The 17,209-nt window shown below is 33.4% G+C and overlaps 1 protein-coding gene across 2 annotated transcripts in view; it reads left to right on the forward strand.

Moving 5' to 3' along the window:
- Positions 1-17,209, forward strand: part of Bbs9 (Bardet-Biedl syndrome 9) — a 477,419-nt gene that overhangs the window by 200,068 nt on the left and 260,142 nt on the right. For both annotated transcript variants that reach the window (XM_077796775.1, XM_026387599.2), the window contains exons 10-13: positions 2,962-3,140; positions 7,878-7,954; positions 10,957-11,010; positions 16,528-16,630. In XM_077796775.1, coding sequence (XP_077652901.1) covers positions 2,962-3,140; positions 7,878-7,954; positions 10,957-11,010; positions 16,528-16,630 — 413 coding nt within the window. The remainder of the gene's footprint in view (positions 1-2,961; positions 3,141-7,877; positions 7,955-10,956; positions 11,011-16,527; positions 16,631-17,209) is intronic.

The following is a 17,209-nucleotide window of genomic DNA, read 5'->3' on the forward strand; positions in this document are numbered from 1 at the left end:
AAGTTCTGTAATGACTTTAACTGTTATGATATTCTGGTGAAAATCATTTGATTAGTTCTTTCAGAGAAAGAAGACCCTAACTCTTTCCTTTTCTGCTTGAAAACCTCTAACAGCAATAAAGAGTGTTTTTTTAGAGTCAAAAGAAATATGTATTCCCCATTATTTAAATTCTGTTTGAACTCAGAAATTTCATATGGTCAGATGACATTTTAGTTAAGTCCCTTATATCTAAATTGGCAGTTATTTGCTATCTGAAATGATGGAATATAAGTTACACTACTAAACTATCCAAAAACCAAATAAATTTGGATAGGAAGGGACATTTGTTTTGGGTCATGCTAGCTTTCCTATTATTTAGATCCCTCAAAGGATGAGAATGAAATGGAAATGCTGTCTGTATTCCAAGAACAGATGATTACTATATTCTTTGAGAAGGTAACTAGGGATCTTCCCTTTAACATTTAGAGTTTCCTGAGCACTTGTTGGATTCCTAGACTTTAGTGGGGCTGGGTGGATTGGAGACCAGGGTACAGTCACTACTTGAGGGGAAGGGAGGATTTGTAATCTTGAAACCTCAGAGCTGTAAGTTAGAATTCCTTTGGCCACTAGGTGGCTTCAGTTGCCTGCAAACAAAGATTCAAAGCCTAGAGCTACTATGGGGTTATTTTTCACACTTTATTTTAGGAAAATGATTTCATCTGGAGTGTGTTCATTTTCTGAGGTAGATGACACAACAAGTCATATAACTTAAAGATTTCTGGGGATTATCTAGTTTCACCCCATTTAGAATAAAGAATGTTTAAGAGGAATTCAAGTGGGCTCTGCTCTGTAGGGCAAAGGCATAGCTAGAATTCAAGTCCTCTGACTTCTATCTAACTCTTTAGCTGTTGGATCAATGATATAATTTTTTTTTATTTCAGTGATGCTACATTGCAGGGTTCTGTGGTACTCACCATGCATAGCCCTGGAGAAGGTGCATAAGGAATGTTGTATTTGAAGAAAGTGGTAAAGTGGATGTTGGTTGTCACCAATGGGATGGATTGAGTAATAATGGTGTCTACTCTCAGCTCAGCCAAGCTTTTATATTAATGAGATGATGAGTTGCAATGATCCATAGTTGGGGCAGTTTAAATATTTTTATTTATTCTGAGTAAGCCTCAAGTTTTATATATCTTATCCATTGTATATTTCCTTTTTTTTCTTCAGATAAATAGCAACATTTTTTCCATCTTATTTTCTCTCAAAAAGCTTCTATCCAATTGATTAATAGTTAACCTTTAGACCAAGATCAAAATCTTTTTTTTTCTTTTTTGATCAAAAGATCACTGTAGAAAATATAACAAAAATCAAATAAGTCTATTATATATCTACCCCAAAGGACTTATGCCAATATTGATTTTTTTTCCCTCTGGAAAAATTAAGGAGGAAGCAAATGCACTATTCATTTCAACTATTTTTTTGTAGTAAAACTTCAGAAAATCTTAGTTTTTAGTTTTTACAATGGCAGGTTAAAAATTACCCACAATTTATATATTAAGACTAGTTTCTAGAGTAAAACAGAAATAAGAGATTCTAAGAGAAGGAAGAATAAAAAGATCGTGTCTTACACTATATTATGCTACTATAATGACACCAGAGACTGCATAATTTGTAAAGAAAAGAAAATTATTTCGCTTATGGTTTGGGAGTTGGGAAGTTCAAAGTTTGTATCCACATCTGGTGAGGACCTTCTTGCTGCATCATTCCATGGCAGAAGGTGGAAGAGAAAGAGAGCATGTGTGTGAGACAGCAGGAGATGGAACTTGGAACATCAAGTTCTTTATAAGCAACCTTAATCCATTCATGAAGTTGTACCATCATTGCCTAATCTACTCTCAAAAGTCTCACCTCTTAACACTTTTGCATTGGGAATTAAGTTTCCAATACATGCCTTTTCGGGGATACATTCAAACTGTTGCAGAGGGGGAGGAAAAGAGAAAATCATGATGAGTGATTAGAAAGAGTTATGAAGCAGGACGATGGTCTAAGAGTGGAAAAAAACACAAATTTGATGGCATTTGGGAAGGGAAGTATAAAGGAAGCGAGAAGTGTATAAAGGAAGTGGAAAGAGGGTAAATGTTAACCCTAAGGGTAGATAGAAAAGGATGAGAAAAAAGCAGGAGTGTGTTGTTTTTCTCCTAGGCCTTGCCTGGCTTTTTCAACCATCTTCACTCTTGTCTCTTTGATTATCCTGACCTTTCTTCTGTACCTCATCCATTATCTTCATCCAGCCAGCATCCCAACTTCATCTCTATTTTTTTCTTTTTTTTTAATGTGCTGCTAAGGATCAGACCCAGTATCTCATCCATTCTAGGCAAGTGCTCTATCACTGAGCTCCAGCTCCAGCCACCCAGCTCCATCTCTTGATCCATTAGACTTAAAAGTATAGTTCACAGCCGGGCATGATGGTGCATTCCTGTAATCCCACCACCTCTGAGGCAAGAGGATCAAAAGTTTGAGGCAACCTTAGCAACATAGTGAGACCCTGTATCAAAATAAAAAATAAAAGGGGCGGAGGTGTGGCTCAGTGGTTAAGTGCTTCTGGATTCAATTCCCTGTGCCAAACCAACCAACCAACCAACCTGTAGTTCTCAAGTTTGTCATGAATCTGTCAAGTGAGAATTAAAAACAGTACCTGAGAGCACTATTCACCATGTAGTTAGGTCCCAAAAATGGTGGCTATTATAAGAATTTTAAAGGTTATTTTTCCCTTCTGTAATAAATCTTAACATTGGGAGTACTTCTGTAAATATAATGATGATTTAAACATTTGAAATAAGTCTTTCAAGTAAAACTTTAAAAATAGATATACAATCATTTTCTTCATGGAATGTTGATACTGAATTGAGTAAAAATGTAGTTTGTCAAGGATAAACACTTTGAATTTTTTAATCATGTCTCGTTTTCTCTTCCTTATTGTAGGGACTTAAAGGGAGTGATAGTTACCCTCAGTGATGATGGTCGCTTGCAGTGCTCATACCTGGGGACAGACCCTTCTCTGTTCCAAGCTCCAAAAGTTGAATCTAGAGAATTAAACTATGATGAACTTGATGTAGAATTGAAAGAACTTCAGAGAATTATCAAAGTTGTTAAATCACAAGGTATCTCATTTGCAGCTTTTATTATTTAATTTTAGTATTTATTGTAAAATCTATTTTATCTTGCATATAGACAATGTTTTGTACATACTAGTTAATTTCCTCTCCCAAGATTAATTAAAGTCATATTTCAAAGACAGTGTTACTTAGCATGTAGTCTTTGAGCTTACTTTGTATACTAAACTTTCTGGAAAATATGCTCTATTCAAGATAATGCTTTTGTCAATGTGTTTCAGGGTCAGCACTGTTTAGTTTTTTTTCCCCCTTAAACTTTAAGAAAAGGAAAAGTAAATCTTTGGGTTGTGATGTCAGGCCTTGAGAAGAAGGTTAGAGTGGGCATTTATTAACTTCTAATATCCCTGAAAAAAATTTAGTTACTTCTTTTAAAAGAAACCAAAGCAGTACATGTTGTTACTAAAAATGTAGTAATTTACAGCTTAGTGATATAATTTATGTTTGGAGTTAATTAACTGTCCAAATGGAGTGTAGCCTGTGGTATGCTGATTTCTAATGACTCAGAGACTGATGATATTTTCAGTTCCTAAGTTTTGAATAACTCAATATTATCTTACTTTGGGACTCACAAGGGTGTAATTTTATTGTAAACTAAAAGGAGAAACAAAACACCAATCCTGGAGTTAGAGTTAGACATGTGAAAAGCATTACTTTAAGTTCCTTTTTCAGGGTCAGGTAAAAGTATTTTTTTAATGAGAAAAAATATGGACTATTCTCGCATAAAAGAAATGTTAAAACAAGTAGGAATTGTAAAAGAAGCAGAGCATCAAAGGCCAACCAAAACAACAGAGCCAATCTTAATCCTGATCCAATCATTTCCCTAGATTTATGTATTTTTGAGTGTATTACCAAGATTATATTTCTCTGGTTCTAAGGAACTGAGATGATATATATAAATGTGAGTATTAAAAATGAAGTTGTTATGCTTTGGCTTCACACGTTGTTTTAGAAAGTTTTCAAAGTAAGCCAATGAAACTCGGGTCTTTCAAGTACCTCCAATTACTTAAAAGCTGCTTTGTTGTCAGCACCCCCATGTCGGCTAGAGAATGGTTAACATTGGAGCTGTCATAATGCAAGATACTATTTTATTTTTAGATTTTGATACCACTATTTTGGGGATTAATGGAATTATAAGTCTCATCTTGTCATTTAAAAATATAATTGGGGAAGAGTGGCCTGCACATGAATGTGAAATTTCTAGAGTTCATAAAACTCTAGGTTTTCACTCCAAAGTTTGTGCCTTGAGATTTTGCCCTTTCCATAAGCAATGTGCTAATGGTATTTTGATTAACATTAATTGTGTATGAAATTTCTCAGAAAATCCCTTATAGCTAAAAGTTATTCCTTGGCGTCCATAATGACGCCCTAGAGTGAGAAGGGTTAGGCTACTTTACTTGTCATTGCCTGGATTCATTTGTGTATCTTGAAATAAGTGCTAATTAAGCTGGAGATATATCCACAGACTTGAGTGCAAAGTTCATTATTTACATAACCTCAAATTTTAGTTAATGTTTGAAGTTCCTTGCCCCTTTTATTCTACTATATTATGGTTTTATTCTTGAAAAAGAAAAAAACTTAAAAAAGTGAAGCTTTTAAAATATTTTATTTCTAGATATGGAAAAAAGCTTAGTATTTTGTACCCTTATAAAGCTTTGGTATGTTTATTTATTAAAATACCTGTAATTATATTAAAGTTCCAAATTATTTAATTTATAGTTTATGAGAAGTTAAAACTCTGAACTTTTTGATGACCTCATTATTCATTTAAATGTCATTTATTTTAGTACAGTGGCTTTAACTTGCAAAAGGAATTCACAGTCTTGTGGGCTGTGTTCTGAACTTAAAGCTCTTAAAAACTTTTTCAAAGGAAGAGTTGCAGCAAAATTTAAAGGCAACTTAAAGAGTACATTTTGTTGTACACATGGTGTGTATTATCTACTGCAATAAAAGTGTTTTGAAGCTGATTTTATGTGTGTAAGTTATATGAGGAATGTATGTTGTAAGCATGAAATTATAGTAATAATTTCTGTATGGCTCATGGATTCTGAAGCTTTTCATATTCAACTCATTAGTGAGAATCCTGCCTAGCATTTTTGTTACCAGTTGGCAGTAATACCTGATGATAGGTACTTTTAGAGATGGGAGTTTTCTTATGATTTAAACAATTGATCATGTTCTCTACCAGGGGTGAGTATGATGCACTGGTTGCAGCATTTAAGATAGGCACCCATATAGTTACATCTTCAGGGTAGGAGAGCAGTAAGACATAGGCATATAAATGAGTCTGCACCCCATTGGAAATATGTTTGGGAAGACTTAGGTTGACATAACCACTCAGTACTAGAAACATTAGAAATTAGTGACCTTGTTAATTTAGGGTTATATCTGGCTGCATATAACAGAATACCTGTATAAGGCAGCTTGAACAAGGTAGAAACTCAGAGATGTGGCAGCCTAGCAGTTCTAGTCACAGGGATTCGGATTCCTTCTATCCCAGGGTCATCTATTGGTCCAGAATGGCTTCTGGAACTTTTGCTCTCATATCTGCAGTTGAGTCAGCCTCTGAAGAGCTTTCCTGGAAACCGCACCCTCAACAGCTCCTACTTACATCTCTCTCGCTATTCCAAATTGCAAAACAGGCAGGGAAGTTAAGTGTTTTAACTGAGTACTTTGTTGCTCAGAATAAAATTGGGCTTATTTTAGTAAAGAAGAATTGAAAAATTGTTATTGGATGGGCAATGAGTGGCCTTTTGTACTCTTACCAGGTTTAGAAATTCCCTTTCCAATTTTTGCATTATTGGTAGGAATGCCTGGTGGCAATTGTGGACATTTTTTTTTCTTGTTTGTGAGGTATTCAGTTGCTGTCTATGTTTTCAGTCATCTGTCCTCATTGTGTGAGGATGTTTTCCCTTAGGATCATAGGATAACCTTAGCAGTTCCTGGCATTGTGTGCAGATATGATTTTTCAGGGAAGAAGAGGCCTGAGTCTCCCTCTTATGAAGGAAGAACAGCTTTCCCAGAAGCATATACCAGCATTCCACTATCCCCACTTCTCTTTCCTCCTATTTGCCAGGATTAAGATCATGTTTATCTTTAAAATAATGAATGGTCAGTGGAACGGAATCACTAGGATTAGATTTGAACCTGGAGCCTGAGAGAGGAGACTTTCTCTGAGATGAAGCAGACTACCTCAGTGAAATTAGGGCTGTGCCACAGAGGGAGGAGGGAAGAATGGCTGCTGGGCAGGCCATCAATTGTTGGATTTGTGTTTGTGTGTCCATGAATGCACATATGTCTGTATGTGTATGTATATATATATATATATATATATATATATATATATGAAATATACATATGTGTATGTATATATGTGTACACGTATGTGCATAAAATAATTTCTGCTTCTTATTTAGGATATCTTGTCACTTATTCATAATATTATGTAATAAAAATGTTTGAAATTATGAAAACAGCTTGTACGTGTTAGTCTGTTTCTCTGATAAAATGCCTGAAGCTGGGTACCTTATAAAGAAAAGTACTTTATTTAGCTCATAGTTCGTGGGCATGGCATCAGCATTGGCTTGCTTTTGGTGAGGACCTCATGGCATCACAATGGCAGAGCATGTGTGAGAGGGCAGAGATTACATTGTAAGACTGGAAGCCAGAGAGAAGGGAGGGACCAGTCTTTTCCTTTTTATGACAACCCTCTTGCAAGAATTATCCAGGGTCCCCAAAGTGCTATGTCAATTTCTTCAAGGACAGTCAGTGCCTTCAGTGATTTAAGGACCTCCCATTAGTCCCACCTCTTAAAGGTTCCACTGTCTCTTAACATCACTGTGTCCAGTGCCAAGCTTCCTGCAGATGAACCTTTGGGGGATATACTTTAAATATAGAAATGCATAGTAAAACTAATTCAGAAAGTACTAAAAGGATAAATAGTGAAACAGGAGTCTATCTTTGATCCAGATCCTAATTACCTTTGTTTCTTTTCTTTTTATTTTTTACACATTAACATTTATTCTAGTTCTCTTTCTTAAAGGAAATTCTTAAAATAGTTTTGTAAAATAGAAAATATTAAGGTTTATGTACTTGTTTTGACCAAACATGTGCATATTAAACACATTGTGCTATATTTTGCTTTTTAAAAATTAATAGGTATATCTCTGAGTTCATATTAGTGTATGAAGATTGAATGCATTCTTATTTATAGGTTGGAACCATTACACAGTATGGATATACCATATTTTATTTAACTATCTCCCTATTAAATAGATATATGGATATTTAAGTTGTTTTTATTTTTATATTTAAGCTATTAATAGCAGAGAACCTCCTTGGGTTTGTGAGTATTGGATAAATTCTTGGTTGTAGAATTGTTAAGTTATAGGATAGGTACACTTTTATTTTCATAATTAAAGCCACAACTTATCTTCAAAAAAGTTGTATTAATTTGGACTTTCACTAATGGTTGAGGAGATAGCATTACAATTTCCAATACTGGTCAATGACTCTAATCTTAGCTAATACCTTTGGAGCAAGAGAAGGTATTCTTCACAGTATTGTAGAGGAAAAGAATTAGGATTAAGCTTCTAATTCTGTTAATGTATTTTTTTCAATTTGTTTGTTTATGAGTTTTAAAAAATATGGTACAGATAAACCTTTAAATAAAAATTACATGATGCAGGTTTTACTTTATGATTAAATATCTTTTATTTTTAATTACAGGTATTTGGCCCATGCCTGAGAAAGAAGATGACCTAAAAGTTGATGTCATGGTTTCTTCTAACTTTGATCCAGTCTCTGTAGGTGTATTCATATATTTTGTATTGAGATCAGAGTTTATCAGTTTAAATTCTAGGTCTTCCAACAGAAACTTCAGGGAAGATAACAAATTTTAGGCTTTTAATCTTTCAAATAAAAACATTTCTATCTTCTTAATGACAGTAGGGAGCTTTTTCAGTAGGATTCCAGTCTAAAAAAGATGTGAGGGTATATGGGTATGTGTGTGTGGGGGGGTGAGTAGTAGAAAGATTGTTGTTCTGAAGCTATTTTTTTTTTTTACAGAGAGAGAGAATTTTTTAATATTTATTTTTTAGTTTTTGGTGGACACAACCTCTTTATTTTATTTTTTTGTGGTGCTGAGGATCAAACCCAGTGCCACGCACATGCCAGGCATGTGCACTACTGATTGAGCCATATCCCCAGCCCAATCTTTTTTTTTAACTTAATTTTAATTTAAAAACTTTCTCATTACCATAGAATTGAGATAATTTTAATCCAGATGATAATACCTACTCCACAAGATTTTTGTTGAAGGTTCAATGTGATGATGTTTATAAATGGCCTGGCTTAGAATTTGATTATTTATAGCATTTAATACTTTTTTTGTTTGGGATGGTGGTAAGGGAGTTTAAGAGTTCAGTTGGTCCAGGATTTATATTCTTGTCCACCTATATCTGTGTGATCCCAGCAAGGTACTTAATTATTTTAGTCTCAACTTTTCATCTGAAAAATGAGAATAATAATAATAGAATCTACTTTGTTGAATTGTTATGATGATTAATTATCATCATCATCACCACCACCACTACCACCAAATTGCATTTTGCTTTATCCAACATTGCCACCACCTATGTACCATTATTTATCTTGTTCACTTGTATCCTTAGTGCTTTCCATATAATAGATACTCAATAAATATTTGCTTTGTGAATGTGTAAAACTAAGAACCAGGAAGAATGAAAGGGAATGAAAGGGGCGACAATTCTTGGTTGTATTATCCCATCTCCTCGTTTAGTTTTCTGTATATAGTTTTGAAGAGTATGATTGATTATGTCTTATTGCCTGAGGTTTGGATAAAATCCATTGCCTGAGGCTTGGGTAAAAATCTATTAAGTTTATCTATGCTTCTGCCAGAAATTGGTCAATTTAGGGAAGTGATTGAATTTTCTCATTTTACATTTGTGGTTTATATCATATAATGTTGCTTGATATTTAAGTATCAGAACATACTATTATAAGTAATTATCATGAGTCTTCAAAGATTAATCTTGTGTAAACAGCCAATCCAAATTGTGATAAAAATCATGTTAACATTGCTGTAGTATAATAAATTAGGTACTCTAAGACTATTTGAAAGAAACATTCACCCCAGATGACTCACATGCTAGAGGAACTATTTTAAACATGAGCCATTTAACACACACCATTTCTTACTCTACCTGAAAGGTAAGCCTGAATGGAACATTTCTACTTAGTTAGCTGACAAATGTACTCACATTTTCTTGCTGTGGAAATGACTCTTTTTTTTTTTTTCCTTTAGGCAACTTACATAATTTTTTCTAGGTTATTTTAAACATAGGCTATTTGGAATGAGGAATTTTTTTCTGTTCTTTGGGAACTTTTGGTCTTATGTAGTGGTGCTTATTGTAATGTATATTTCCCTATTGGTAACCTTGAGTGCTGTTTGCTCTTAAGTAGATGTCTCTTTTCAGCTTCATTTTCCCTGTGTTGATATTCTTATTTCTTAAGAATATCATATTAATCCCACTGGAAAACATTAGCCCAACAATTTATGAGGCTGTGGTGCCATGATGTCTTCTTATAGCCATTTCTCTCTAGCTATAATTTCATGTTCCCAACATATGACTGTCCTTGAAAAATCTAGGTGTTTCAACATGGATTGAAAAGAGCAGGAAACGGGAGGTGTTGGTTTCTTTTCTAGATCTGTGGGCAGCTAAATGTGAAAAACTTCCTGGATATTAGACAACTTGGTACTGGCGCAAAAAGCCTGCATTAATATTTTATTTTGAATCATTGTTATGAAAGAATGCACCTCAGAATCAGAAATATAACTTATATTAGAATGGAGTCTTTTGTGGAGGAGAGAAACATAACTATCCCATCTTCCTGTCTGAGCAACTGGACCAGAGTTCAAATATGATCTTCTATGGAACCACAAACAGAATGGGAATCTCCCAACTCTTAATTCTACTGATGCCCATTACATCATAGTTTTCTACATTGATTAGAAGTGGCTTAGTTTTCCTAGCAAAAAATTTTTCAAATATAAAAGCAAAAAGGGTCTGGTTCATTGGTTGAACACAGACATTATAATCTTAATTGTTCCACAGAATTTGTATGGGTATTATTACAATATGTTTCCCCTTGGTATTATTTTATCATACAGTGAATAATCATTTCTTCTCAGTATGCCACTTTTACTCTATAAAATTATAAGTTGATATTTGCCATATGTACGATGAGTTGTTTAAGAGATAGGAACAGTAACAATGATGTTCAAAGAGGGCCCATTAGTTCATGAACTATTAAGAAAAGTACTATTCCATTTGTATTTTCTAGGTTTAAGGCCATTTGCCTCTTATTTACATGTCTGAGATACATATTCTTAATCTAAATAAAACATACTTTTGCAAGTTGAAAGGACAAGTACCTAAATAAGTGACATAATGGCATGATGTTTATCTGGGAAGTATAAGGAAGGCTACTTTCATATAATATAAAGAACAAGTTAACAAAGTGACAACATTGGACATTCAAGTAAATTTGTACATTCAAGTAAATTTGGAAATAGAATGGTTTGATAAAATATGTGATTTTTCCTTTCCTTTTTGAGTTTTTTTTAATGTTAGCTAATCTAAAAGCCATACTGAGTCTTTTAGTTATCACTAGAGTGATAAATCCTTTATAGTTAGTTTCTTACTTGATGGTAGGAAGTATATATTGTCCCCAAATGTATTCACTCATTGGTGGGTAATATCTCTTTTCAATTTTGTGTTTATAGCAAGCCACTGATGTTGAAATCGGAACTGATGTTGTCCCTTCCATCACAGTGCAGGTATTGTACCAGGTTTTAGATTGTAATGTGCCAACAGCATTAAATATTCATCTTATTGTCCCTATCGTTACCCTGTAAGAAGTTTATGGAAATATAAAATAAACATTTGAAATTTTCAGATTTTTCTTAACCTTGTGTAGTGAGTAGAAAACCTTCATTGTTACCTGCAAATATAAAGCTGATATTTGCATTTATTGCAATATGTATATAATATAAACCATCATCATGACTTTTTCTACCATTATTTAGATGTGTAGCATGATTCCGGTTTTTTTCCCCCTAGAAGTAAAATTATCATTTTAAATCTGCTAAAGAAATTGTGTCATCACCATTCGTAATAGACCAACCATTTGATTGTAGCATCACATGTAGTAGACTGTGAAATGATATTGGGGAAGCACATGGATGCTAATATAATTCTTATATTTATGGCCATGTATATGTTTGAAAAGAATTCCCAGGCATTCCTATGGCATAATATTAGCCTTAAATGGATGTATTTGTAGCAAGAAAATATTAAATGAAGAAGCCACAAAGTAGAGTAGTGACAAATTGATAGTCTTAGAAAAATAGAATATGAAGGATGTGGTTTTGCTTAAGATTTTGAGTCCCGTCATTGTAGAATTTTAGAACTAGAACTCCAATGTAGAACCTTCTTAAGGCATTTAGATTAGAGTGTGGTAATCAGTCAGCACATTATTAAGCTGAAAATATTTATCACTGCCCAGACCTTAGAAGCCAGGAAAAGTTGTGGATTTTGGCAATTCACTTAGTCAAAACTTGGACAAGTCTTCATATTTTCTTAGATTATGGGTTGCTGTCCTTGGAGAAGCTTGACAGAGCACCAGGCTTTACCAATTGTGTTCGCTTACACTGGACCCAGCGGGTGGCCCACGTGTGGAGATCTTTGGTTGAAGTTGAAGGGAGCCCAATCTTATTACAGTTTCCTCAACTAATTTTTTTGGATTCTTGCCACTAGAAACAAGGGTGGTCTTTCCCAGTTTCCCTTCCCCCTATCCAATCAAAGACTCTATCTCATTAATACTTCTGAGTCTGGAAAGGAATTAGTGGCAAGAAATCAAAGATATTAAGAAAAAAAAATAACCAGAGATCCAGAAATGATCTATACTTTTGTGTGGACAAGCCTCTTTTTACCTATGTAATATTATTCAGACACATGTGCATACTAATTCAGGAGCACACTGTAAATTGCAAAAAAGAAATCTTGTATCTAAACCAGGTAACATTGCTTATGCCACCTCCACCCCAATCAACCAGGAATTATTGCTATATGTAAATACACTATCCCTCCTGTGTGATTCTGAAGCTTTCATGTGAAATAGCCACCATAAGATGATGGAATGACATTACTGGAAAATTCTCCACTAGTGAAATTTACTATATTTAAGAATGCCAAACTCACAACTCTTTCTCATTGCCATTATGAAAGCATGAGAAAGAATGCAACATACAAGTGTTACACAAAATTGGCTAGACTCACACAGCGGACACAATGATTTCCTGATCCTGTCTGACAGTTTCTATACAAATTTCTGCTATAAATCTCTCCTTATGGCCTTTTATAACAAGAGCAGCCAAGACATATAACCATGCAAGTTTCCATCATAATAAATCCTGTTAATTGAGAAAATTTTTCCATCTGTTCCAAATGAATGAAGATGTGGCTACTTTGAGTATGTGTGCATGATGCGTGACCATCTATTCCAGGCAACTAGGCAGTGAGGTTGTTCATACCTGGTCTTTGAAATCATATTTATATATCTAGGATAAAAATTTGGAATTATATTTCTTCAGATTATATTTCATTTCGTTAGAAGTAGAAAATAGCATGGAAAATTCTCATATTAACATTTTATATGTTCTCCTTAATATTCTATAATTATTTTCCTTTTAAAATATGAAGTCTATGATCTAGCCAAGTCTTTAATTCCTTTTTTTTTTTTTTGGCTCAAACACAACTATTCTTTGTTACTGTAGTTATATTTGTCACATCTTTTTGATTTGTGTTTTGAAAGTGCCTAAACCATTATTGAGATTCAATAAATCTGTGTATGGGCGCTATCATGATTGTGCATCTAAACCAAATGCAAGCCCTTCTTGTAATAGCATAAAATTTTGATTATTGTCTAAAGTAGATATCATTATGTCAGGCAAAGTCAGAATGTCTGCTCCTTTATAAATAGCATATTACTACTTTAAGGTGTTTACATTTTTGGTTATAAAATAGAACTTTCATGATATATTCCTGGTCACAGTTTTCAGATCTCTTGCACTTATTGACTCAGTGAGCTGGAACATGTTTTTTACCTTCTCTGAACCTCTATTTTTAAACTGTAAAATAGGAATCCTTTTTCATTTGCAGAGTTATTTTGAGATTTAACCACAGTTGGTTAAAGGTAAGGACTCTTTTTTTTTTGGTAAGGACTCTTGAGTACTGGCAAATAGCAGTTTAATTGTGATTCTTCCACTTAGAGCAGCCTTGGAAAAATTACTTTGTACCCGTTTTCTGTAGAATGGTGTGTGATAGTATACACTGCTGTGAAGATTAAATGAGATAATACACAGAAATAATTTATTAGTACAGTTTCATGCATATAAAAGTTGCTAATGACTATTATTAATATCGTTAATTTTATTTTAAAATACACATACATGCATATATATATTTATATATATACACACACACACAAACTGGCATTGTATCATTGTTGATAGTTAAATATCTGTAATACTTAAATATATTTATTGGGCTAGAATTTATTTACTTATTGAAGAAATTTCTGCCACATGCATACATTTTTCTTGCCATAATTTTCATCAGGGTTTTACTTAAAAAGTATTGCATTGTTCACCTTTGAGGTATCATTGAGGAAGTTTTGTTTATGGCATGCCAAAATCTGTTACTAGATTTTTCTTTTCTTTTGGGAGAACATTTTTTTTGACAAATTAAAAGTCAAGGAAGTGCTGTTCATTTGCTGTGCTTGTCATATTTGTTTGCATTAATAATTACCTCTTAAAAATTTTGCTTTGCAGTTCAAAATTTTTCACTTGAAATTAACACATTTACTGATAAACATATATAGTGCTTGCAGGTATATTGTATATTTTGTATATTATATGTATAATATATATCATTAGTATTTACTACATATATTTTATAATATAGCAAGGCTAATACATGCCTTTTATTTAAGAGAAAAGCCAAAACCACTTAAATATTTTTTGTAGTTGTAGATGGACACAGTGCCTTTATTTTATTTGTTTATTTTTATGTGGTGCTGAGGATCAAATCCAGTGCTTCATGTATGCTAGACAAGTGCTTTGCCATTGAACTACAGCCCCATCTCCCAAACTACTTTTCTTAAAAATAAAAATGTCTTTATATTGTATCAGTTAATAATGATATATGTCTGTCTCATTTAATAGAATCTAATAAGACTGAACTGCTTCATAGAAAATGTACCACATAGAATAGTGTTTCAATTATCAACCAGCGATTCCCTGTTGTGCATAAGAATCACTTGGAAGCCATAGAAACTATCCATACTTGGATCTGTCCTTAGAGATTCTAAGTTGGTCCAGTGACCCTACCTAGATTGGTGACTATACAGTCTGGTTTACTACACTATCCATGTGTGATCTAAAAGAGACTATTTAAAGAGGCTGGTACTTTTAGGAGACCAAATCCAAAGAGAGAATATGCCCAGTGGAAGCTAGGTCCTTAAGCCTTTATTGATAGTGTGAAAATTACACTTTTAGCACTTTGATTCAGTAAAGATCCTTGAGTCTGATGGTTTCTATTGACACTCCTGAGATGAAAGTGAGAGAAGTTCTAGCCTTTGTAGCCATATTCACCATATTTTCCAGGTAAACTGATATTCTAGAGTTCTTAGCTCTTGATTCAAAATTTGAGTAGAAAATTAATTAATTAAAAAATTATAGTAGAAGGATTTTTTTTAGCATTACAAAGAAAGAGCACCAGTCTGGAAATGCAGTCATGTTAGAGATGCAGCAGTCAATATTGCTATTCTTCAATATTTTCTAGAATTCCTATGTCATATATTTTTGTGATAAGCCATGGAAGAAAATGTGGTGTATCAATATATATTGATACTAGTATAAATCTTTCTAAGTAAGGAAACAAAAAGAGAATAATTAGCTGATATTAAAGGAAATATACTGATTATATATATATATAATATATATATATATATATACTAGATAAGATAAATCATGATAGTATAGTTATATATGAAAAAAGAATGAATACATTTATTTCATGATGTAGTTATTCAATAGCTATGAGGGAAGATTTTTCTTTTCTGTTGGTAGATCATTTTTTGACAGCCTTGTAGAGATAATTCACATACCATATGACTCACTCCAGTGATTTTTAGTATGTTTACCAAGTTGGGCAACCATAAACATGATCTAATTTTAGAACATCTGTCTCCCCTGAAAGTCATATCAATAGCTATCATTCCTCATTCCACCCATCTTGAAGCAACTGCTAATCTACTTTCTTTTTCTGTAGATGTGGTTATTCTACAGATTTTATGTAAAATGAATTATACAACATGTGTTTATTTATGACTGGCTTCTTTCACTTATAATATTTTCAAGGTTGACATATATTGTAGCATTTATTGATATTTCATTTCTTTTTTGATGAATATTAATTTATTGTTCAACTGTACTACCTTTGTTTATCATTCATCTTGATGCAACATTTGATTATTACCACTCATTGACTATTATTAATAATGTTGTTAGGAACTTTTGTTCAAGTTTTTGTGTAGATATGTGTTTTCAGTTCTCTCAGCATGGAATCATGAGCCAGTATGGCAAATTTATGTTTACCTTTTTAAGAAATTTTCAAACATTATTTAGTGGTTGTAACATTTTATATTCCTAGTTCTTCCATGTTCCTTGCTAACACCAATTGTTGTTTGGTTATAGCCATTCTCATGTGAGTGTGTGTATGTGTGTGTGTGTGTGTGTGTGTGTATGTGTGTGTGTGTGTGCACGTGTGCGTGGGCACCCACACTCACACTCTCTCTTTCTTTCTACTGGGGATTGAACCCAGGGGTGCTAAATCACCTGAGTTATATCCCAAGCAGGCCCCCCCTACCCCACTTTTAAATTTTAGAGACAGGATCTTGCTGAGTTGCTTAGAGCTTCGTTTTTGCTGCGGATGGCTTTGAACTCATGATCCTTCTGCCTCAGCCTCCTGATAAAGATATTGAGCATCTTTGCATCAGCATCCTGTGCATCTTTGTATCTTCTCTGGAGAAAAATCTGTTTAACTGCTTTGCCCATTTTCTAACTGGAGGGAGTATTTTAGTCTACTGTTTATGTTACATGTTCTATTTTTCTACTTCTAATTTTTCTCAGTTTTCCTAATTATTTGCTAGTTATTTTTAAGTAATTATAATAACATATATAAATTTGGATAAAATGTGATTTTTCTATTAATGTCAATGACTGTTTCCTTAGGTCACACTGCAGAATCGAATTGTATTGCCAAAAGTCAAATTATCCATCTATGTTCAGCCACCATTAGTATTGACTTGTGATCAATTTACCTTTGAATTTCTGGGTAAGTTTGTGTTTTGGCTTCAAGTCTACCATGGTGTGAGGATTTCTTTCTTGTTTATTAAAAAACAAAAACAATATTAGTGTGTTTATTTCAGGGCTACGTTTCTTTTTTAAATAGTGAAGATGAGGCTTTTCTGAAATCAGTGATTATATTGTGTTGCTTATTTTTTCCCTTCAAGTATCATACATAGATACTCAATCAGTTATTTTGTTTGGAATACATATTTCTAAGTACTTTTTAAAAGCTGGTTGGCTTAGTTATTGTGTTTAAATACCATAATTTGGAAGGATTTCTTTGTTCGTATTTCTCTAATGACCTGTTTATTGAAACAGTAACATTTGTAGAAAGTATATTAACTTTAGAGTTTGAATCCTAGCTCAACACTCCATGTGTAATTTCAGGAAAGTTACTTTAGTAACCACTTGGAGCCTCAGTTATTCAATTTGCAAAAGAGGATAAGAAATGTATTGTTTTGAGGATTTAATTAGAAAAGGAATCTGTGTGGTTTTAATCAGAAAATGAATTTGTACAAGATATCCAGCCGGGCATGGTGGCGTGGCAAATGCCTGCAATCCCAGT

Source organism: Urocitellus parryii, chromosome 3, assembly GCF_045843805.1.
Source record: "Urocitellus parryii isolate mUroPar1 chromosome 3, mUroPar1.hap1, whole genome shotgun sequence".
In the NCBI taxonomy this organism is placed as follows: domain Eukaryota; kingdom Metazoa; phylum Chordata; class Mammalia; order Rodentia; family Sciuridae; genus Urocitellus; species Urocitellus parryii.